The sequence below is a fragment of the Macadamia integrifolia genome, chromosome 7 (genome assembly GCF_013358625.1).
Source record: "Macadamia integrifolia cultivar HAES 741 chromosome 7, SCU_Mint_v3, whole genome shotgun sequence".
NCBI lineage: Eukaryota > Viridiplantae > Streptophyta > Magnoliopsida > Proteales > Proteaceae > Macadamia > Macadamia integrifolia.
In genome coordinates this window covers 7,271,265-7,295,721 of record NC_056563.1, presented here as the reverse complement: position 1 = coordinate 7,295,721, position 24,457 = coordinate 7,271,265, and the positions used below count along the sequence as shown (strand labels likewise).

General features: G+C 38.6%; 2 protein-coding genes across 2 annotated transcripts in view; both read left to right on the top strand.

Moving 5' to 3' along the window:
* Positions 1 to 1,880: 1,880 nt before the first annotated feature.
* LOC122084620 (protein RETICULATA-RELATED 1, chloroplastic-like) lies at positions 1,881 to 19,155 on the top strand. Its single transcript, XM_042653017.1, has 8 exons — positions 1,881 to 2,462; positions 3,405 to 3,569; positions 3,674 to 3,766; positions 3,845 to 3,960; positions 12,831 to 12,929; positions 13,062 to 13,367; positions 13,493 to 13,657; positions 18,511 to 19,155. The coding sequence occupies exons 1-8, from the start codon at positions 2,064 to 2,066 to the stop codon at positions 18,797 to 18,799; spliced, it is 1,632 nt and encodes a 543-aa protein (XP_042508951.1). The 5' UTR covers positions 1,881 to 2,063; the 3' UTR covers positions 18,800 to 19,155.
* Positions 19,156 to 22,698: 3,543 nt separating this feature from the next.
* The window catches only part of LOC122084125 (protein YLS7-like), a 13,602-nt gene continuing 11,843 nt past the window's right edge, over positions 22,699 to 24,457 (top strand). The window contains exon 1 of the mRNA XM_042652199.1: positions 22,699 to 23,895. Within this exon, the coding sequence (XP_042508133.1) occupies positions 23,211 to 23,895 (685 nt within the window). The 5' untranslated portion in view covers positions 22,699 to 23,210. The remainder of the gene's footprint in view (positions 23,896 to 24,457) is intronic.

Below are 24,457 nucleotides of genomic sequence, written 5' to 3'. Positions count from 1 at the left end.
GATGAACACATTATGAATATTGTTGTCTATATTTGTAATAAAGAGTAATCCAGTGCATGAGACTCCCGTTATTTACTATAACTTGTTACTTCTTATAGATTACGAGGAATCAATGTGTGTAAGTGTAAGAGAAGCAAGCAAAATAGAAGCTTTACCAGAAGCAAGACGAGGAAGTGGTAACTTTCTCGACCGACTACAATACAACAGTTATGACCAACTTTAACTAAAAAAAAAAAAAACCTTTCGATATTTGCCCTAACTATAAGGGTTGTTGTTTCAAAGAAAACCCCAAACACCAATGTCATCCACAATAACATCAATGGTTGGGTGAATGACCTTAAACTAATACATAGCTTGCCATTGAAAACATTTGAGAAACCAAATACTAGACATCTGACCCTAACTGAATATCAAGGATTATTCCAGCCCTTATCATGTGTAGTATAATTTGTGATGGTAGCTTTGATTTGGGTTCAGCAGAAGCAGGATGGGCTTTTGTTCTTGCTATTGTTAAAAGATTTGTAAGTACATTAAACTCTAGTTATACCGAGAACATTTAGGAATCAGAAGCAAAAACCATATAGGAACCATCATGGCCGTGACCATCTAGACTGACTTTAAAGAGCTAATGAATCTCATTCAACAAGAGAGCTGGATCAATAGTCTTGGGAATTCTTTACTCTTTTGTTGGACATAAAAACACTTTTTAACAATTTTGAATCTATGAATGTTTACAGTTGTCACACCCCAAACCCGAGAAAAATGTATGGTACTGACCCTCATGGGCCGCCGTTTGGTAACGATCGCTCTAATTATCTTTCAAAAAAATAGTTGAAGGCTTAATTTTAAAAAAAAAAAATACAATTTATTTTTCTTACTTGAATCTATAGTTTAATATGTAAATTATCTGTTCATCAATTGTCTGGTGGCCATGAATAGACTAATATATACCCTAATAATGTTTGTCTCGACGAATCTCAAATCCATCTACTAAACTAAATAAGTCAATTAAAATTAATTCTAAACAATAACTGAAATAGTAATACTCTATCTCCTTAGATCCTCCTCTGCTCTACCAACCTGTGATTAATGATCTGTAGAGAAAAATTATGGGAGTGAGCTAAAAGCTCAATCAAGTGATCTTGGTGAACTACCAAAATGGGCAACATAGGGTGGACATCATCATCTTGGGATCAACTCTTGATTCTAATCATCGTAGCATAGAGGAGGATCCCTCTCTTCCTCTCTACGTCATATGATTTATTCTTGATTCCAGTCACCGTAGCACTGGGAAGACGTTTCTTTAGTCTCTATGTACCTCATCCAGTACCTATGCACCCCACCAGAAAGTTTACTTGACATTCATTTCTTTCACTTTCCTATTTTTTTTCATTCCATTCTACCCATGACATATTCATGCACATTATCATCATAGGGTTCTCGTAATTCTCATACTTCACATGCATAGTGTGATTAGTTATCTACCATCATCGGCTTGGAGGGGACACGGTACTCTACCTTTGGAAGCGAGGTCCCGTGATTAAACCTTCGACACTGTATCTAACTTCTTAGGGCCATCGCACGAGAATTTCTGTCTTGAACTGACCCTGTCCCGTGTAAGCGATGTTACAATGACCTTAGGAACTAATCAGGTCAAAAATCCAAACACAATGTGTATCACCAAAAAAACAAAAAAGTGTATTTACCATCATCTTCATCATGGCAACTATAACAGATTATAGTGTAAAAAAAAAAAAAAAAAAAAGTAATAATAATAGAATAATATATAATAATATATAATAATAAAAGGCACGTGGGAATTAAAAAATTGCGTGGATCGTTTATAAGAAGAGAACGAAGTCATCGGATTGATTCCCTTCGTTCCCATATCTCCTCCCCTCCTCTCCTTCTATCTCTCCCTCCTCTCTCTCTCTCTCTCGTCATTTAAGAGAGAGACGAACGACCTCTGCGATTCCCTTTTCCCTCACTTCATCATGAAAACTGAAGAAGAAAACTCCACTTGAAGACCAAGAAGAAAGAGAAGGTCTCTGAGAAAGAGTAGGATGTCCCTTGCCGTCCTTCAAACCGCTCAAATTATGCCTCTTAACTCTCAAATCCCCAACAAAACCCTCCATTTTCATCCTTGTCGCCCTCTCTTATGCCCTATTCGAAGCCCTCATCGATCGATCTCCCTCAGAAAATTGAGGAAGTTTGTGGTTATTAATGGAATTTCTCCGCCTCAGGTGGATGGAGACCTCGCAGCTCACTTTGAGCGATGCTTCAAGCTCCCCTCTGCTGATTCCGATGGCGGCGTTCCTTCATCATCAACATCGGCATCGTCATCTTCATCGGGTATGATTGCTCCTGTCCTGAAGGGTGGTCAGTACGGCGCGTTCGGAGCGGTGACTCTTGAGAAGTCGAAGCTCGATTTGTCTCAGAAGCAATCCCAGTCTAGCCCTGAGGTTTGCGTTGTTCAGATTTTCTTATCGTGGTTGTATAATTGGCTCTAGCTCAAATGCTTTTCGGTTTATTAATTTTTAAATGAATAGTCCAAGTGGGTTTGTTTGAGTTCGTAAAATGGCAAATTTGGATCCCGGGCTTAAAATTTCTGGGGTATCGGCTTCTTTTATTTATGCAATGGGATAGTAATGATTTTCCTTCAAAGGGGGGTTTCTGACAAATTTTCAGGAATGGGCAATTGAAAAAAAAATCATTCTCTAGGTTTACCTGATTCATATTTCAGTAGTTGGTCATGAAGAGACATTAGTAGCTATTAGTGTCTCAAATTGATGGAAACAGTTAAGAGGCATGGGAAGAGGAGGGCCTTTCTGAATTGATAATTTATCTACTAGGACTGCGTTAAACCCATACTAGGGTGTCTTTCAGCTTGTTCAATGCTACATAAGTCTTGGAAACATTGAATTTCTCATTCACGCACCCTCTTCTTCTATGAGACTGATGTTTCATCGTTTGGTACTGGACTTTAATTTTGGAAGCACATTTAAAAATAGATTGTAAATCAAAATTCATTTAAGCACATGACATCCAGGTTCACTTTGATGCCACACTTATGCAAGACAGTCTTTTTCATACTTGTCTTGCAGCACGCTAAGCCTTTAGTTGCTTTGTATTTCGATATTCTACTATGGCTGTGTTCCAAAAAGCTGACCATCTTGTAAGCACTATAAAATACTGCAAATCGTCTGATTCTCTTTAATTTGTAGACATACTTCTCTTTCCTTTACCAACATATGTTATTCAAATTTATCGGTTATCCTAAACTGTTACCTCTCTTAAATGATGTGGACCTTATGGTCTTTATGTTGTATTATTTCAGGCTTTTTTTTTTTAATGTTATTTATGCTATGTCAACCTAAATAAATTAAACTTCTGGAATGATGCAGACTGCAGTTGGGGGAGGGGGTGGAGATATCGGAAAGAAAATTAATCATGGTGGTGGTGATGGTGGTGATGATGGTGGTGATGATGATGACTATATGGGTGACTTTGACGATGGAGATGAAGGAGATGAGGGTGGATTGTTTAGGATGCGAGCTGTTTTTGATGAGGTACTCGAATTCTATATATATTTAAATAGGATTCATGTGTTAGATGAAATTGTATCCATTTGACAATGCAATTTAAAATAATCGCTTTTTTGCACTTTTACCAGCTTTTTGATAGGAAGTTTGTAGATGCTGTCTTACATGAGTGGCAAAAGACGATGATGGATTTGCCTGCTGGGCTTCGGCAAGCGTATGAAATGGTAAATTCTTACACTAACTTTTCTTCTTCAAACAACAATGGGTGCTAACTAGAATTAGAGGTAATATTATGTTTTCAGGGTTTGGTAAGCTCTGCTCAAATGGTGAAGTTTCTAGCAATCAATGCAAGGCCGACCACTGCTCGATTTATTTCTCGAGCTCTACCACAAGGATTATCGAGGCAATTCATTGGCAGGTAAATATGGAGATCTCTCAAATACCTTCGACTCAATAAAGAGCTCAATATTTCAAACATTTTTTCATTAGAAAAAGAGTGGATATGTTCATATACTCACCTGATCTACGTACAAGGTCATTGTGGTGTGATCTGTATTTGAGTTCTCACTACATGCCAACTGGGCCCATCTGGTGTGACATTTGCATGAATTCACATGCATGGTTGCTTTTGTACATGTGCCTGCTATTTTATTTTTCTTTTCTTGGTTGCAGCAGCTCTTCTAGTTAATGAATTAGTTAGAGTTGTTTTCCTCATTGTCTTGGCCTGATTAGGTTTCAGTTATTGATGGATCAGTTGCAACCGTAGTCCTTCTTATGTTGACGCTGCTTCTCATAGCTTAGATGCTTGTTTCTCACAATTTTTGTTTCAATTTTTCCCTTTGGGAAGTGGATGGCTCTTATTTCCTTATTGATAAAAGTGCAGTTTTTTTTAACCGTAGAGTCAAATATTTATGTCATAGTTTTCACCGCGACAGTGTGGCCGGTGAGGCTAATGTGCCCAAGGTGAATGGAATATGTTATTTTCCAGGTATTTCTCATCTATGTATAAGCAAAAAGTTTCCTGGTTGGTCTTCTAGGATAGGCAATTGCACCTAGTTCTGTGATATGGAAGGGTGATGTGGCAATTCTGACTGTGGATATATATAGGAAATGGTCTTGAGAGGCAATGAGTGATGCAGTCAAGACTGCCTGATTAAGCCTCAATTGAAGAGGTTTGGGATTGTTTTGGTTAAAATAAAGTCCATCTAAGCTTATTTGGGTCCTGAGGGGTGTATCTTCTTCTTCTTCCTCCTCTTTTCTTTTCTTTTCTTTTCTTTTTATTTTTTTATTTTATTTATTATTATTTTTTTTTTATGTGTGTGTGTGTGTGTAAGCCCAAATATGAGGGTCATGTGTCAAGTATGGGATTAGTTTAACTAGTCTAAGTTGGAGTCCTATTAGTGTTAGTCTTAGTTTGAGTGTTGGGAAATAAAGTTAAGTAAAGAATTTCAATTCATGCCATGAATGGGAATTTAGGGGTCAGCCTAATCTGTAAATAAAGTGTCAGTCCTCTGCTGTAACATGTGACTGATTTATGATATTTGTTGTGGGTTTTGGTGGAGTCAATTTGTTTGTCCCTTGAGTGGCTGGTGGTTGCATGGAGTAATCCTAGTGCAAGTAGGAAAACAGAGCAACAGTGCTTGTTCGGTTATTCTTGCCATTCTACCTCTGAAACAAAACATAATTTCAGAGAACAGATGACTTGAAAGTCGAGTCTCAAGTTTGAACCAATTCTAAGCAGATCAGAGAGAGATAGAACTAGAAAGTAGACTGAAAATATGAACTAAAGCAAAGTTGCTGCTAGCAAAAGAAAGTGGATAATATGACCTGTAGTTTGGAAAGAGACTAAGATAGAAAGTAGAAGAGAAAACAGGAAAGGAATCCATCAAACACCCATTGAGAATCTACCAAGAAACTCTATGAATCACTCATAGCAACACAGTTTAATTGTTGTTCATAAATGTGTGGATGAAGCCATAGGCCACGACACCTATCATATTTGTCAAAGCATCGCTTAGGCGTCTAAGGCCCCCTCATGCATCGCTTAGACACCCTGACAACTATATATAGATTTCATAAACTGATTTCATAATAAACCTATAATGACTTAGAACCATAGTTGCCAAGGCGACTAGGCACCCAAGGTGTTGAAGGGGCGCTTGGGGCAGGCATTAATGATATATGTGATATAGCAATGATTATTTTATATAACTATGTTATATGCAATATAGAAGCCATATCAATGCAATTAATGGCATAATATGAGAAAATTAGCATATAATAAATAGAGCATAGAAATGTAATATAAGCATATTCTTCAAAAAACAAAGTAATAAATATAAACCAACGTAAACCTGTGGAGTGTCAACAAGGCGTACTGTTGCCTTGGACCCAAGTAAGTGCATGGATGCCTGGGCGATGCCTTGACAACTATGCTTGGGTCCCTTGACAACTATGCTTGGAACTCAAACTACTACTTGGAAAATCCAAAACAGACTAGTATTGGACCCTCCTATTCAAACTAAGATCAATTCCATGAAGTTAGAGACCACCCAACGGTGTCTAAATATATTAACCCTATTTTTTCTGAAATTGGTTTTAAGAAAATTAAATTTTCAAATATAAAATAATATTTTTTGGGTAGAAAGTAAATCTAACTCTACAGTTTGAAAGTTAAATATTGGCCTACGTTGTCTAACTTATAAAAAATTGAACACCGATCAAATTTTATTTATGCTAATTTTTCCAATATTCGAAAGTTGTCCAAATATTGCTCAAACGCACCCAAATGTTGAAGTAGATGCTCCAATGTCAATTACCAAGCCTTGATCCAACAGCTAAATGAAGGTTTTTTGTTTTTGCCAAAAATCCGAGTTTCTAAAGCTCTCTATGACTTGTGGGCAAAAGGGCCGAAATGTCAATGATGTTTGGTAATTATATACCTCCTTCGCATTATTTCTCCAAAATCTGGAGTTCCTCTTAAGTTCATTTGCATTTTGCTTGGTTTCTGTTGAAACCGGTAACTTTCGGCAAAATTTAGCAAATATCACTGCAATTTAGAACATTGCTTTTAAAATCACTTAGTTAAGTTTGTCGAATTTACATTCAAAGGAATTGAGTGACTGAATCATACTGTTTCAAAGGATTTATGGAGCACAGGTTATGGCTGGTCAAGAAGAGACAAACGGTTCATTTCATTTTTTCCCTTCCTATGTTGGGTTGGAGTAATATGAGTTATTCTTCTTAGCTGATTCAGGTTTCTTTTTTGATGCGTGGAGTTTTTTTTTTTTTTTTCCTTGCCAGGAGGGGGGGTTTAGGTTGTGGTCAGAGTGTAGGTTGTTCTGCAATGGTTTTGTGGTCTTTTGAGGAGTTGTTGGTCCATTTGATGCTGTTGTTCTTTTCATTCCAGCTCTTTCTGGGTTGACCTTGACCTGGGGCCCTGTTTTCTTGTAATCTATCTTTATTCTCACCAATACTGTTTCAAAGGCTTTATGGAGCACAGGTTATGGCTGGTCAAGAAGAGACAAAAGGTTCATTTCATTTTTTCCCCTTATGTTGGGTTGGAGTGATATTTGTTATTCTGCTTAGCTGATTCAGGTTTCTTTTTTGTTGCGTGGAGTTTTTTTTTTCCTTCCCAGGAGGGGGGGTTTAGGTCATGATCGGGGTAGGTTGTTCTGCAATGGTTTTGTGGTCTTTTGAGGAGTTGTTGGTCCATTTGATACTGTTCTTTTCATTCCAGCTCTTGCTGGGTTGACCTCGACCTGGGGCCCTGTTTTCTTGTATCCTTTCTTTATTCTCACCAATAAATTCATTCTCGTTGTTTTTTATAATGAAAAAGAAAAAAGAAAAAAGAATGAAAGAATGAAAGATGTAAGGCTTTGGAGAGAGAACATGTCATTTGCTTAATCAGTCCATTTCTTATTATCAATTTATTGCACTAGTTTTAAAAGGTTGTTGCTTCATGGACAACATCATAGTTGTCACGGGGCCAAGGCAAACCAAGGCGTTGGAGGGCTGTCTAAGCGCTTAGGCGAGAAGTTGCCCGCCTTAAGGGGAAAAAGGCGACCAAGTGTTATTTTTTATTTTCCTTATTTTCTAACGTTATTTAGTAAGCTACATATACCTTGTATCATAAAAAATCAATATTAAGCTACATCAAGTCATTAAAAATCAACATTAAGTCACATCAAATCATTAAAATCAATATTAAGTCATAAAAAATCAACTTTAGATAAATGCGCTTGTTCTATAATAAGTTTGACTGGTCAAATGATTTTATTTTTACATGAGACTTTTTGTATTAGGTATAACATAAAACTAACTTTCCAATAAGTCTAATAATAATTAAATTTGAGTTGTAATGACAAATTTATGTTAAACTTATTTAAAGTGCACGAATGCTATTAATATCTCCTGAATGAAAATAACTTTATGGATATCAAAACAAAAGATTATTTTACTAGACTTTTTTAGTTTGTAGCAATGTTTTAACAGTAAGATTTATAAAATTTTCATAATTGAGAAAAATCCCAGCAATTAAAAGTTGAAAATTGCCCCTATAACCTAAATCTAGTTTTTATTCTTGGACGGGGGGTTGACTTTTTATCCTTTTGGAATTTGATTTTTAAACTATTTTTATTAGATTCAAATAGGGGTATTTGCTTATTTATGAATAATATCATTCATTTATTTAAATGATATTCGGCATAAATAAGTGCCAAAACTTAAGGGGACATATACAGTGCAAGGCCCTAGGCAAACCGCCTGGACGTCAAGTCGTCACCTTGGCGATGCCTTGACAACTATGGACAACATTAGGGATTTTGTGGCCCTTTTAATGACCGAGATGTTTGCTTGAGTGGTTGCTTGCAAAAAGATGCTTACATTAGGAGGCTTCACAGCCTGGGGGTCTTATTTAGGCTAATTGATGCATCATCATGTTTGGGAAGGATGAGGAAAATCGGTTCTCTTTTTATTCTTTGTGATCGAGTGTCAAGTATTGGTATAGAGCTGCATATCGAAAAACTTGTTTTTAGAGGCGTCTCAATGATGGGGAGATGCTAGATACATTTTGATGTGCAATAAGTGCATGGATATGCGTACGAGTTATGACAGATGCAAAACAAGTGGTTAAGCATTGTGCACCATAGATAAGCAATAAATAATAGAGGAAATATCACTACCCTCCCCTGAACTATGTCGAAATATCAACTTGACTTCACACTTTTTCAAAAATATCACTCACCTCCCCTCAAATAAAAATATTCTATTCAATGTCCCCAACCATTTGAAATGGCTGTTAAGTCATCCAATTTTTTCTCATAATGCCTAAACTACCCTCCTAAACATGAAATACTCATTATACCCTTAATGAAATAAATCCCTCTTCTCCATACCATACTCTATCGATCAAAACCACTTTCCTCTTCCCCTTTCTTGCTGAACCGAATGGATAAGAAGTTCAGAACCTGCAATTTCTCTCATCATCTTCATTGAAGTGATTGGAGGTCGTAACTAAAGCCTTAGATTAGGTTCTCGGTTCTCATTTTTTTCAGTTCTCTTTGCGATTTGGAGCCCCTAGATTTCAAATCTATGAAGAAAACTGCATCTTTCAGCATGCAAGGCTCTGTTGGGTGGATTTATTCAAAGACAAATGATGCAATTCTTCCCACTGAGTGATGCATCCAGAGGTGCTTCCTACGAGACTTATCTTTCTAAACAGAAACGTGCTTACAATAGGCAAGCAAAATTGCAAATCATGACTTGCCCCACTCGTGATCCATAATTTCATTTTTTCTACTCGAGAATCTTATAAGGAGAGGAATGGATGATGAAAATTTAGGTGTGCAAATTGGAATGGATGATGAGAATTTAAGATTATGACTAACAAAATGGAGAGGAGAAAACCCACCTCCTTGTTTGAACATTGCGCTGAGCTTGGCTTAGGAAGATAGTTTTCCATCGAGATCCCCCTCAATCTTTCTGGCCTCCTTCCTCAATTCCTCTCAACCGGCATCTTGCAACTCCAGAATTAGATCCGCCATTTGTAGAGACCAACAACCTCTCCCGTTTTCCTGAGCAGAAAATTAACGCTCCACCTTTTCTTCTATTTGTTCTAAGCAGCAGGGGTTATTGGCTCTGCAACTAGAGTTAGAATTACTATTGGATTTAGCGAGTACCAAGCAATCCTTTCTTCCATTCCTGTCCTTGCATCAGCTTTGACTCTCATAATCGAATGAATAGAGAGAGATTAAACTTTGGAGAGGTCCAAGTCCATATCCGAATCGAATCTTCGAGCAATCTGTACTTCCGCTCCACGGGGATACTCTGTTTCTTCTATTTTTTGCTTTTTATACGAATAATGTTCAGCTGTTTATGATCCTCCTCTATGCAAAAAATGAGAATCGAGAACCTAATCTAGGGCTCTAATCATGACCTCTAATCGCTTCAATGAAGAAGATGATGGGAGAAATTGCAGGTTCTGAGCTTCTTCTCCATTCGGTTCAGCTAGAAAGGGGAAGGGGAAGTGGGTTTGATCGACAGAGTATGGTATGGGGAAGAGGGGTCTATTTCATTAGTGGTATAATAGGTATTTCATATTTAGGAGGGTAGTTTAGGCATTATGAGAAAAAAACTAGCTGACTTAACAGCCATTTCAAACAGTTGGGGATGTTAGACAGAATCGTTTTGTTTAAGGGGAGGTGAGTGATATTTTTGAAAAAGTGTGGGCTTAAGTTGATATTTCAACATAGTTCAGGAGAGGGGAGTGATTTCCTCTAAATAATAATATCCAACCAATGTCTAGTTATCTTTGTATTCACGTTCTATATGCAATATCAAACCTAATGCTAAGTTATTAAAAAAAAAAAAAAAAAAGCAAGAAGATTTGAAAATGAAATACCTATTTGTGTATTAGAATACTGGCTGTAAGTAACTCCTAAAGGTCCAAACTAAGCAAACAATGTGTAAATATAAATATGCTACCAAGTATTAAGTAACATAAATTAAGTATATACACATAACACATTAATCATCTACTACTTGACTAATAACATATTAAACAATCTTGAAGTAGTATATAACTATTGATAGGGGAAGTGTTTCCTGTGGGGGAATGTGGTTCCTACGTGTGCCTAAGGGCCAATGGGAGTGCATGAGGAAGCATCAACAGAGACGTCATTTTCCATATCATGGGGGTGGGGCGGTCATTTCGCCCCCCATGTGTTTGGGCACAGGGGCCACACTCCCCCAAAGAAACTTTTTCCCTCTATTAGTAATAATTACTGAGCAACAAAACATGATTTTTTATTGGGAAAGACTATCTGAGCAAGTGGCGTAGCCTATGCCTCCTCACATGGTTTTTTAGTAATTCTTTTGTGAAGAGAAAAATCTTTGTGAGGGGCATAGGCTACCCCGCTAGCTCAAAGAACCCTCTCCCTCATATGTTATAGATCACAAATCATTCAAGATGTTTTAAATCTATTACCAATTTTCAGTTTAGATATGATGCTTTGTAAAAACAAGAAAGAAAAACCAAGATTCAAGCAAAAATATATATATATATATATATATATTTTTTTTTTAACATACTTCAACCCCGACTTTGATGTTTGATCTCTACTTTTTTGAGCTTTGATGCAAAATTTTGCTAATTCAATCACCCTCCTATGTTGTTTTCAATGTAGATGGGTTCCACTTAGGTTTTGGAAAAAACTCAGAGTAGGAAGAAGTTTGATTTCAAAAACTTGGTTTTTGGGTTTTGGCAGCCCGTGTATCAAGTGTTTCGGTCCATGTTGGTCTGTATTGCTTTGTATCAGTATTTTATCAGCTTGTATCAGTATATTGTATTGATTGTGTGCATAAAAATTATGTATCAGTTTTGTATAGTATCGACATGGCCAATCTCTATTTGTATCAGCAGTATCTATCCATATCTTCTCGATACTTGATACTAGTGCCTGTCATTTTGCCAGAGTTGTTTCATTTTTTTTTTTTATTAGTTTTTATTTACATTATTGTTTCTACTACTGGAGATATCAGTCATGAGATATTTGGGAGTAGAGGGCGGATTTGTGGAAAATTTTCTTCGTGCAAGTTGGTGTGGAACTCGGGTAGAGAGATTTTGAAGGAAAAGTTGTAGATGTTCCTAGTCTTATGTTCACAAATTAGGAGCTTTCTTATGGAATGGTCTTAGATGAAGGAGTTCATGGGATGGACTGATCTTGCTTATCTAATGATTGGCATAGTTTGATATTAGAGCTTGGTTTATTTTGTGTCATGCAGAATTTTCGTTGGGCAAAAGTTTCTTTAGATGGGCTTACCTGATAAGATTATCAAGTTGGTTCACCAATTTCAGCCACACGACAGGATGATGAAGCAATTCTGACGGTTGAATAGATAGGTCTAGTGTTGGATTAACGACGTGGGAACTAGTTCAATCAAATAACCTCATGTGCTTAGGCATTCATCTTTCTATTTTTCAGCTGTCCATGTATGCCCTTGCACTATCTTGTAGTTCTGAGTTCTTAAGAGCTTTATTTTTTCCATTTGGTGAACTCTGTTATGGATGAATAGACACATCGGCTGGGGACCTTGAGGGCTCCTGTCCACATAATTTGGGCCCAATCTGATCTGCCACGTGGCAGAGACTTGGGCCATCTTGAGAAGATTATTCAGGACGGCCGTCCTGAGTAACTTAGCTCTTTTCATTGGATGATTATTTTCTGGTATTGTTTCTTGTCTTTGTAATTTATTTCATTTCTATGAAACATGTCATCTTCATTATGTGACGGTTCATGTTATTCGGTATATTAGTGACATGGGATGCAATAACTATATATGGTGGATATGCCCTAGGATCAGAAACTAAGGGTAAGTTGTGTCATTTCAGTGGAAATGCGTATGTAAATTGATTTGGTATGGTCAAATATTCAGAAAATGAGGCTAGACTTGTGGGGCAAGGATATTATATTTTGCGCAACAGCCTACATGATACCTTCCATGTGCGCATCACATAAGAGGTTCAACTCTATAGAGTCATTTATAGATAGGACAGTGATGGATGTGTTTGGTCCATGTTCGTAAGTTTCCATGATGTCCCAACATGGTAACATCTTGGTTAAATCATGTCCTGTTTGTACAGGCCTACATTTTGCTTCTGTTTATTTAATATCATTGAAAATTGATATGTTGGTTTTCTTGGTTATGAATCACCAACTTTTGATGTTTCATATGCTCACAATATTTTTATCGGTCCCTGATTTCTTTCTGAATCTTCTTGTTTCGCAGGATGATTGCAGATCCAACTTTCCTATATAAGCTTCTTTTAGATCAAACTGCTACAATTGGTTGTTCTGTTTGGTGGGAATTGAAGAATCGTGGGGAAAGGTATTTCATTTAATCTAATTAGGAGAATGGGAATAAATGTCTCGACTCATTGTCAAAAATAAATAGATGTCTACTCATCTGATGTGGTCTTCACTTGATATATGCCTTCTTCATCTCATCTTTATATGATAGGATAAAGCAGGAATGGGATCTAGCACTTATTAATGTGCTGACAGTATCAGCCTGCAGTGCCATTGTTGTTTGGTCACTTGCTCCTTGTCGTTCGTATGGAAATACTTTCCGGTTCGACTTGCAGAATACATTACAAAAGCTTCCAAACAACATTTTTGAGAAGAGTTATCCACTCCGAGAATTTGACTTGCAAAAAAGAATCCACTCATTCTTCTACAAGGCTGCAGAGATGTGTTTGGTTGGGTTAACTGCTGGAGCAGCACAAGCTGCTTTGACAAAACTTTCAGCCAGTAAGAAGGAGGGAAGGTAAACCAGTTGTTGGACATGCTTTGCTTCATAGTTTTTGTTACTCGGTGCTGTTGCACTTGTCCAGCTAAACCAATTGTTCTACAACCATTCTATATCTCAGGCACCATTGCTTTGTGTGCCAGGTTGTCTGTGACAGTACCGAATGTCAGTACAAATGCACTCAGTTATGGAGCTTTCTTAGGACTTTATGCAAACCTGCGATGTCAGCTGCTATGTGGAATTGACAGAGCACTGTTTTACCGTTTTGATGTTATTGGAGTGGCATTATTTTTTAGCACTGCATTGAGGTATGGTTTGTCTTCCCCCACTATTGGAACCATTGAGGTCTGAAGGTTAATTTTGCTTGCTTGCTATTTATATTTATTTATTTTCTTCATTAACCAGAATTACGAGGCCAAAGGCTCAAAGGGGATGACCTAATCATATAATCTCTCAGATAGAGTTCAGCCTATGAGCCCCTCCCTTTTGGCTAGTTCATCAGCCAAGCTTTTAATGGCTATCCAAAAACCCAAATGCTGGGATTTAAAAACCAATGAAAATATTTAGAACCGTAGGTTAGGAAATAGGTCACAACTGGAAAAAGTCAATAACCAAAACCACAAGTGATCAGATCTAGCACAAACCCTATCCAAATGGTCTATTAAAGATGAGTATTGACTCTCAAACTTAAAGAGGGTGGACCTCGGTGCAATGGTAAGGTTGCTTCATTGCGACGTAGTGGTCGTTGGTTTGAGTCGGGAAACAGCCTCTTTGCAAAGCTGGGATAAGGCGACATACATTATGATCCTCCCTAGACCCTGCAGTGGCAGGACCCTCGTGCACTGGGTATGCCCTTTTTACCGATTCTCAAACTTTGGTACAAATCCCATGGTCAGATCTTAAAAATAGAAAGCAAGAAGTAGAATCTAGAAATAGTAAGTCAAAACCAATTAGAAACAAGGATTGGATTTAGTAACCAATGAGGACAGAACATAGAAAGTAAACTTAAGCAATTAGAAACTTCTAAAAGGAGAAATCAGGGAACAAGTACTGCTGAAACAGAGCCCGGAAGTAGGCAGTATACTAACAACAGAGCTTGAGTTCGATGGGCTTAAGTTTCTGATATATCGACACTGGCTTGGTCCATTCTGGTTTGTTTGGTAGGATATTTAGGGGTTTATTTATTTATTTGGGGTTATCTAGTAATCTTCTTCTTCTTCTTCTTCTTCTTCTTCTTTTTTTTTTTTTTTTTTTTTTTTGGGAAAATAGAATATGTAGAAGATTTGTTTCCTTGTTTTGGTGTTAGTTTCCTAGAAAGCAGTTAGGAGTTTTATCTTATTTATATGCATGTATTCCTACCAATTGAGTAGATTGAATGACTTGAAGAATTTGTTTGAGTTTGCTGTGGTGTGGCGTGGGTCGCCATCGTGTTCCTGTCTGTTATCCTCCTTCCTCTTCCCCATTGGTTCAGACCTTTCTTCCTGTTCCTTTCCTGTTTCAGTTTCTTAAACTCAGTCCCTATCCTCTGTTTCAGCGGTGCTAATTGCTCCACAAGATTGGTATCAATCTCCCTCCTCTGTTCTCCTTTCTACCTGAGATTTTGCATTATGGTTCCTCCTTCATGGGCAATTCAAACTGCCAAGTCTGAAATTGAAAGCTTATGTGTGCTGTGAGTCTTATTGTGATGATCAGGTCTGACGTGTAGCTTGCCACCAGACACAGTTTCAGTTCATTAATAGTATTTCATCTTATGATATTTGGGGTGACCATCAGTTGGATTCAGTAGAGTAGGAGATTGTGAGTCATACCCTAGAGATTAATGGGATTTGGACTCAAGAGAGTCCGATTGAGTCTTCTATTTCTGGTTCTATCATCTCTCTCTAACAAGAGGGAGAAGAGTTAAAAGTCCTCTTAGTTATAAGACTAGAATTGATAGTGTTACACAAAAATCCCTTTACCTCTTAAATTGTTTATTTTTAATCCATACTTCCCTTAAAGTCTAAAACTGTTAGGTTAATTACTATTCTGACCCTGCCTTCATGTATCCCTCCCAACCGAGTGCTGAATTCATTTAATTATGAAGTTGCCACTATCTTGATTAATTGTGTTGTCATTTGGGTGGGCCCATAGTGACTCAAAACTAGGGGTTTCGAACCCGCAATTGCACTAACTGACCTTGAAAGGTTGAAGAAGAAGGATAAGAAAGAGGGATATGAACTAGGCTTCTCACCTAGAACTTGACCAGCATCTCACCGATCTAACTGGCATCCCACCAAGGCTGCTGAGCTCTTTGTATCTCACATTCTCACAGAAGAAAAAGCATAATGTTAAGAGTATGTCAAAATATATATATATTTTTTTTTGGTGAGGTGACGGGTGGGGGAGGTCTGCCCCTTGTTTATAGCTATAAGAAAAACAACTCATAGGGAACCTCCCATTCTTGGAGTTCCTTTCAACTCAAGTTCTCTCAAAATAGAAACTCTCAAGAACGTGACAATATAGATGCTGAGAGGGCTGGGAATTTATGATACTTGTCCAGCATTCACGAAACTATAGAAAAGAAAGAAACATAAATAAAAAACAGGCCCCACGCATAGACGAAAAGGAACTGAACTGTGGGTTCAGTCTAGGACAAAAGCTTGGACCAAAGTACTGAACCATATGGGACTTCAGGTCTGGTTCTTTCTCCTGCACAATACTTTTGACTGAACCTTGAATCTGCACCAGCTTTAGCACATGTCCTCCATTGGAACAGTATATTAGATTGTCCACCTAGAGATTGAGGTTTCTGAATAAGGTGACTACATCTACATGGCCAGCAATATTACTTTGCTACCAACCATTTACCACACTGAAAACCCCTGCTATCGCACTATCTGACCGTCAATGAGAAGAATATATAATCCTATAACAATTTTCAATGCCTTGAGATCAGCAGTAGTTGAATCAGAAGTAGAGAATGCTGAGGAAGAAATCACTAAATACCAACATTAAAAAGATATCGAACTCTCAGTGGAGGCCTCCAAAGTAATGGGCCCCATCTTGCTGTCCTCATCATGATGATGTCATGAAGCTACTGAATGGACCTCCTCTACCCTACCATCTAAACAGACAGTTGCTCCTTTCCCCTCTCACAACAGGTATCTCCTTTGGTCTATGATCAGCTAGTGCTTACTGTTGCCTCTGCAGTGTTGATGTAGCCACCCTTAAGTTTCTGTTTCTTGCTGGATTGAGAGGATTACAGTTCCTTTCTAGCCATCCATAAGGGGGGGGGGTGTTTTAGAGGGGTGGGGGGGTTGCGGGGTTTGCACACATGCTGGATCTGCTTAGTGTCAACGAAGAGAGTGAATACCAAATGTCTAAAGATTGTCCATTGGATCTCACTGGAGGCCTCCAAAGTAGTGGGCCCTTCTCGCTGCCTTCGTCATGATGTCGTGAAGCTGCTTAAGGGACCTATCCCACCGTACTGTCAAAAGATTCGGTTGTTCCTCACTTGCATATTCCAAATACAAGTAGCAGATGTTACCTAAGAAGCTTCCCAATCCTACCAGGTGGTTACCATCTGCCATCCCCCCATAAAATCTTGAAGAGTACAGTCAAATAAAGTTAACAGATCACCATTGCAAATGATTGATCAGAAAGTGAGGCACCCTCATCGACACAGCAACCAGAGCTGAGGAAAAATAAATTTCCGCGCCATTCCTTATGATTCATTGCACATCTCATGGATTCACCTACCAAGTCAAGGCCTTGTACCTTGGGGAGGCTGTATCTTCCAAATAAGATCGAAAGGATAGACCACGTGAGCCTGCCGTTTAGAAATAACGGCCAAAAGTAGAGATCTCAATGGGAAGGATCCACCACTAGTACTAGAGAGGGTCCTGATGTGTTGGTCCGGTTCAAAAGGGATGGACATGCTGGAAATGCAACTAATCCAGTGACTTCTAACTAGTCTTTCAAATATTTCTTGAGCCCAAAACCCTATTGATGCCCAAAGACACTTTACTGTACCTGCCTTGACTTGAAGAAGGTTGCAGGAATTTAGAAAGATGTGAACTTTATTTTCTAAGTGAAGATTGTTGTGGCTCCCCAATCATTGTTTTGGCTGAGAGTGGACTTTGTGTATTGATGACCAATTTGAACTTGTAGTTTCTGAATGACCCTTTAAAGGGAAAACCCCTTCCTGTTCTTGGATATCTAATCTAATAATAAGGTGTCATATTATTTTGTTTCAGAATACTAGTTGGTCAATAGCATTGTATTTGGCTGTTTGGCGTCTAGAAGGAAAGAAACCCCAATGGGGTGGCCAAGTTGGCAAGGGACCTTCGCCACAGGAAGCGTGTGGTTCTGAGTTCGACTCTTCTTACCTCCTTGGGGCCACTCACACGGGGGTGTTTAGTGCTTTTCACTGCTTTCAATGAAAATTGAATGGTACTCATTCAACCCCGGTATGACCCGTTCCATGCGATTGTGGGGTCAGTATGGGCCGTGGGACTAGTCAGGCCGAAGGCTTGGATACCCATCGTTAGAAAAAAAAAAAAAAAACATGTGTTCTTTATTATCCATCTTGCATAATAAGATGGACGCATATTATCCATTAAGAGGCTGAGGTCGCGGAGGAATCAACCCACCTTGTGCGTTATCTTTGTTACTAGTAGAGCCTTGACGAACTGACAGGTCCATTTGGAGGTTCGGTAAATTACCTTTATAAATGGTTTCACTATATATTTGTAGTGAAGGTTTTTTCTCTGTAATCAATCTGAGAGAGATGTGAGAACGAGCATCTGTAACTCCATTGATAGCGAATCAGATCTCATCTCACCGTGGACGCCGCCAATCTTGGCAAACCAAGTAAATCTTTGTGGGCATTATGTGATTGCATATTTGCAATTCCCATTCGTTTTTTCTGCATTGTTTTAGGTTCTCGTCTACATAACCAACATCACAATAGGAACATATTTTCTTCAGAAAATGGCAGCAATCCAGTTATAATAAATGTAACAAATCGTCTGGTTGTAAAATGCATATTCAGCCCCAGGTGGGGAATAAAGTACTTAACTGCAAATGATGCATAGATGCTCAGAGAGGTTTCTCTACTGGGCATTTCCACTGTTCTTCTTGAGGATGTCTCATAATCAATCTTTTGTTGTGTGCCATGCAGGATTCTGAATGTTCAAATTGGAGAGACATCAAGGCTGGCTTGGCTTGGGATAGAGGCAGATCCACTGGTTCAGTCGGATAACTTGTTGAAGGCTTACAATAGGCCATCTAAGGATGTAGCCAGGTCTTCTTCTAACTGGTTCATCTCTAAGAATGCCATTGTTTCTGGGCTGGGCCTCCTGGGTATCAAGCAAGGGACTGCTGACCATGCTGCTGAAGAAGACACGGCACCTTTCAAAGCAAGGAGGAAGAGAATTGTCAAGAGAAAGGTGACTGAAACTTCAGCATAGAACACGTTTCTTTATTGGTGTCACAGATCAATTTTGTAGCCCATGAACATTCAATTTTCAGCCATCAGTCTGTACAATTTGCAGCTGCCTCCTTTCAAGGTGACTTGGCAGTGATTTGCTGATACTGTATTTTTTTTCTTCTTGGGGGATGTGTGTGTGTGTGTGTGGGGGGGGGGGGATGGGACCTTTTTTTGTAACTAGAGAGGGGGAGAGATCTTGATTTGGTAAATTTTCCTTTCCTTTTTACCACCACTTTAGTCGATGGAAATAGATAGCTTGTTCCTTTTCTCTGTTTCTAGTTTCCAAATTGACATTTAGAGATCTTTAATGGATTGACAGTTTATTCTTATTTTGAACTATTTGACTGTTATAGTCGGGGCTTCATTCCAGAAGAGGCTTCTCCAAGTAGTTTTTCTTTTGTTCTCTTGCATTTATTTCTCTAAGACCCGAGTTCTAGTAAACCATTTTACATTTAAAAAGGGCATACCAGGTGCATGAGGCTCCTGCCACTGTGGGGTCTGGGGTGGTTCATAAAATATACGCAGCCTTACCCTACTGGTCCCCGATGGGAGTTTGGGAAAGGTTAGTTAAGAGGACATTGGTGACACATTGGCACTGTTGTACTCCGCGGGGAGTTTGGGAAAGATTAGTAGTGGAGTTAGGTTCCAAGGTTAGAATTTTTTTTTCCTCCATAGTTAAAGACTGCCTGGGGGAGGCCTATTATGAGTGAAGCCATTGTATTTAGAAAAGAAGACCTGGCATGAAGGAGACTACGGCAACAGGAGGGTGAACAGGAATCTTAGAGCCAGCTTGATTGGGTTGGTGCCCATGAACCTGGATCACCACTGTTTGGTTTTGTAGATGAGGAGGTCCAAGGCCTTGTTACTTTTCCATCTGAGAGTGTGCAGAAAGGACCCCAGTAAGGCGGATATTGGCCATCCTGAGGAAAGATTGGCCTTAGGTTGGAAGAGTATTATATCTCTTTAGGAAAAAATAAAATATAATCTTCAATTGGTAATGAGTCTTCCAAATAACTGAATAAGGTACCAATCCTAGTTTGGGAAGGAGGCAGCAAGCAACTGCCATTGGTACTTCTTATAGTGGCCAAGGATATAATACACATTCAGTTGACTATAGGGAAGACTAGACGCCACCTAAGGTCCATTCATCTTTCCATGGGTACATTGGGATGTGTATGCAACGTTTCTATTCCAAATTAGTATTTTTGTGTTAGAAGTACTTTGTTGTGTTTTTGTTAATTGGGAATATTTCCATACAATAAAAATGTTATATGGTAAAAATGAAGAAAAAAAATTCGCCTGAGAGGAAGCAGAGAGAATGGAGTTCAAAATCAGAAATTCAAAGGCTTGAAGCTCTCCAAGTTAGGCATAAAACATGGGAGGAAGAAAGAATGCTACCTACAGAATGTCTCTACGCCTAAATACAACGGGTGAGTACGAAAAGACTACACTGCCCCACGCTGAATATTAGAATGAACCATTTGATAAATAAAAATAACAGCAACCAAGTTCCTATTTACGAATTTTTAAAGACATTTTTATATATAAAGAGGCCATGGCAATAGCTAATCAACCTTTGAGTAAAACAGTAATAGAGACAGCAGCTTTAGTTACTTTCTTCTTCCTCCCTCAGAACATCATGCACACAATAAGATAATATTCAAGGCTTTGCAGCATCAAATCTCTCTCGCGAACTAACTCCTTTCTCTCTCAAACTGGCTGCGTAGTATGAGCTGCAATTCTGATAATTACTTCCTGTTTATAAGGGATCAAATCCCTTCCTTCACTCCACTAGCAGCTTAGAAAAGCCTTAACAATTTTGCTCCTTAGTGGGTCTTTTTATCGCATTTGATAGACTCCATAAAAATCGATTTTCTTCTTTGATTAAAGTCGGCAGCAAAAGGGATGTGCTTGGTCCAACGGTAAGGTACGAATGTTGTGACCTGGTGGTCAAGTGGTTGAAACAGTCTCTCGACTTTCTCAGAATAAGGTTGCGTAATTCTTGCCCCCGAACCTCACAAGGAGCATCGGGTACACCAACCTTAATGAAGAATTTGAAAATATGACACTCATACTGCAGATTCTTGCCTCCTCGCTACCTGTAGGCCACATATGAAGAACTAATCCCGAGCTAATCTATGGAAAAGGCTCTCCGAAGCTCAAGTCAGAACTGGGGATGAGAAGGGAAAAACAACTATTGAGCTCTAAGGGTTCAAAACCACTTACCTTCCTTCCTTATTCGGGCCTTATTTATAGTATGGTGGCTGATTTGCTGAGGTGGTTAATCTCCTCATGAGTGCTCCCAGGTCCTAATGGTTAACCCGTGGTTATCCCCAGGTCCAGGTTAAGTAACCAGAGCACCAGAGCTATAACGGCTAACTGATCAACCATGGTTAGTCTTGAGTCTACTGACCATCTAACCCTGGTTGAGTTCTGGTTGAGTTTGTTGGTTTGACTTGGGGGTCAAGTTTAAGGGTGGTTACAGATATCGCTTGTCAGCTACCAATAACACGTGGGCTTTGGGCGAGAAATTTCCTACGAGGGGTGAGACACCCCTACCCAACTTCGGCCACGACCGGATGCATGCGCGCGATTCAAAAGCACCCCAAGAACCCCCACACACAGATGACAAGGAAGAATGCCTTTCAAAAGCACCCCAAGAACCCCCATACATATTATGTATGTATGTATGTATATATATATATATATATATATATCTAAGTTTTCTTTCATCCCTAAGCAATGTGGGACTAAACTTTTGTGAATTGTCTTTAACTCATTAACAACTCCACAAGTGTTAAAGACAAAATAGTAAAAATAGAAGAGACATTTTGAGGGGGAAAGCTGAATTTCAAAAATACTACTTTGGATTCCAAAAAAGACTATTTTGAAAAGACCAATTTGACCATAGTTTGAAACTTAAATTCCAACAGAATACATGACATAGGAGGAAATTCTAGTCTAGAGACTTAATTGTACAAGCAAACACTAGCTCCCACAACTAATTTTTCTTATTTCAACTGATCCACACCCTAGTTGGATGAAATTTTAATCCTCCCAATGGTCAAGCAGCTCAAGCTACTTAGACTAGAACTGGTAGTCTATTACTTGATTTGATGTAATGGTGATCGGACCTATTCCCTCACCCTTGTTCCCTACAAATTAGAGAGACCGGAGAGGGTTCCCTAAAAGGCAGTATGGCTACTACACTAGCGTGGAGCGAATAAGAGGATACGCAAAATCATCAAAAGGCCAAGATTTTCATCTTTCATGATGGGAGAAGTGATCACTTCAACCCCCCTTGGGTCTAGTGCAAAGACCATGCCACCTTTTAGGCTTCTTTTTTCCATAATTATAGGGGTGTCAAAAGCTAGCCCAAATCCACACAGTCAATCACAACAGATATAAGCTTATTGAATTATATTTCGGACTGAGGTTTTGTGAGATTGTAATCAAATCGGATTGCATTGAAACCGATAAAATACTGAATTGAACTTAAAAAATGAGACCAAAATCAATAAACCCGATAAGAAATGGATATCATTCCAAAGTTTATTAAGAAAAAAATTATACTTCTGAATATATTAACACGATAAATCATAGTAAAATTGAAACCAAAACAATAATAAACTGATAACCAAAATCAAATCGAATCCTTATTGGTTCATGTTTTGGCTTCACTCATTCTCACACTTAAACCAATGAAACTGAACTGAAACCGAACCTAACTAACGGATTGACACATTGGTAATCAACTGTCAAATGGGAAGGGTATTTTGGGAGTTTCACAGAAAATATGGTTGTCATAAATACTGGACACTAACTTATCAAACCATCTAACCTCGTTTTGTTATATATTTACGTAAATCGTCCTTTTTTTTTTTTGGGTGTTTCGATCGCTGGTATTTCTCAGGTTAGCCCTCTGTTTTCCTTAAGTCCCAACAGGAAAAAAGAGATTAAAAATAGTAAATTGAACCAAATTCACCTGATCTGTTGTTGTTGTTGTTGTTCTTGTTTGTGTTTGCTTCTGGAAGTTCAGTTGAAGATTTGAGATTTGCTGTCTTGCCTTCTTCGCTTGGTTTTGATGTTTGATTGAAGGATTATTCTCTCTTTTTCATTTCTTTCATCTGGGTTTGGTTTTTTGTGTTGGTACTTTAGTTAAATTGAGTTTAATTTAGTGTTGGAAGGGGGAAATCCAAGATTTATGAGGAATGTTCCAATATTAGTGTGAGTCAGAGAGTTGAATCTATGAGCTTCAACTTGCAGAAATCTCCATGAAGTTTCAGGCGAATGGGGGAGGAGATATTGGTAGATTCAGATTCTGAGTTAGCTGAGAGAAGGGATCTCAAGATTCTAAGCTTACCCTTGAAGACAATGGTTTCTGTAGAATAATGGAATATTGTTTTTGCAGAGCCACGACTATATCTTCGCCAAGAAAACGGTTTTCAACTATGGCCGCATTTCCGCGGACACTTTCTTCCATTGTAGTTTCAGGGGGAGGATTAGCTTTGTTCTTGATTTTTGCTTCGTGGGTTCTGATTTCGTATCCTATAGGTTCTACTGTTCAAGGGTATCTACTTGGGATTGACCATTCGATGAAATCTGTACTGCCTGAAGCTTCACAAGATGGTAATGGCGGTTTTGCGGATCAGAAACCATCTTCTGTTGCCGATAATGTGGTAAATAAGGAGTTAATCATAGAGGTTCCAAAGTCACGTTCTGATTCAAAAGGAGGAGCAGGGTCTGTCAGTTTTGATTATCCCAATTCACCGAAGGCCAAGAAGATTGATCAGAAAACATTGGCCTCCGATTCGAGCCGAGAATCCAAAAACCCCATTAGTATTTCGGTTTCTCCTAAGGTTTTGGAAGCTGAGATTACTCCACCGCCTTTTTCAGGCTTGTCTAACACCTCAAAGGTTGTTAATCAGGAGGCAAACGGTAGTACTTTGGCTTTCTCTCCCCCTACTAACTTGCTGGATAGTAAATCGGATTCTTCTTCAAATTCTACTTTGGTAACTTCGCCTCCTCCATCTCCTTTGGCCGGAAAGTCTAGCAAAATTGATTCAGTTTATTCAGGTATTCTTTCTTTATCCGTTTTCTCCTTAACTGTCATTGTTTATCGAAATTCACCAGGTAGTTTACTGATTATCTGACTATATTCCTTGATTTAATGACCCTACTTTCTATTCTTGTATGTTTACACAATTTTTTGGGGTTGATGAACTGCACTTTTCACACGATATTTCTGACTGCTTTATTATTTTATTCAATGACTTGGCAACTAACAGAGATTTTAATATCTATGATGCATTCAAATCTAGCAACCACATTCTAATGTTTTAAGTGCATAAATTAACATTAATACCATCTAATGGATTGCGAATAATATGGAAGGGGTGTATAAATTACTTGAGGTTCTGTTTTTTCTTTTGGATGAATAAATAAGTTCATTACCAAGAAGGGAAGAATAAACAAGAGGGGAAGCAAAGGGGGGGGGGGGGAGGCAAAGCCAAACAAAAGCAAAATACAACCAATCCAGATCCTCAACAAGATCAGCAGCCTAGGAGGCACATCCAACTAGAGCCAGTGGAAAAGAAGGGGGATACACATAAAGAAAGGGGGAAGGGGGGGGGGGGGG

Bases quoted from the DNA above. Each gene is read 5' to 3' on its own strand.
- LOC122084620 (XM_042653017.1), top strand. From the start codon at position 2,064: ATGTCCCTTGCCGTCCTTCAAACCGCTCAAATTATGCCTCTTAACTCT. The intron at 3,570-3,673 runs GTACTCGAATTC...CACTTTTACCAG, and splicing joins TGCGAGCTGTTTTTGATGAG to CTTTTTGATAGGAAGTTTGT. The intron at 3,767-3,844 runs GTAAATTCTTAC...TTATGTTTTCAG, and splicing joins TTCGGCAAGCGTATGAAATG to GGTTTGGTAAGCTCTGCTCA.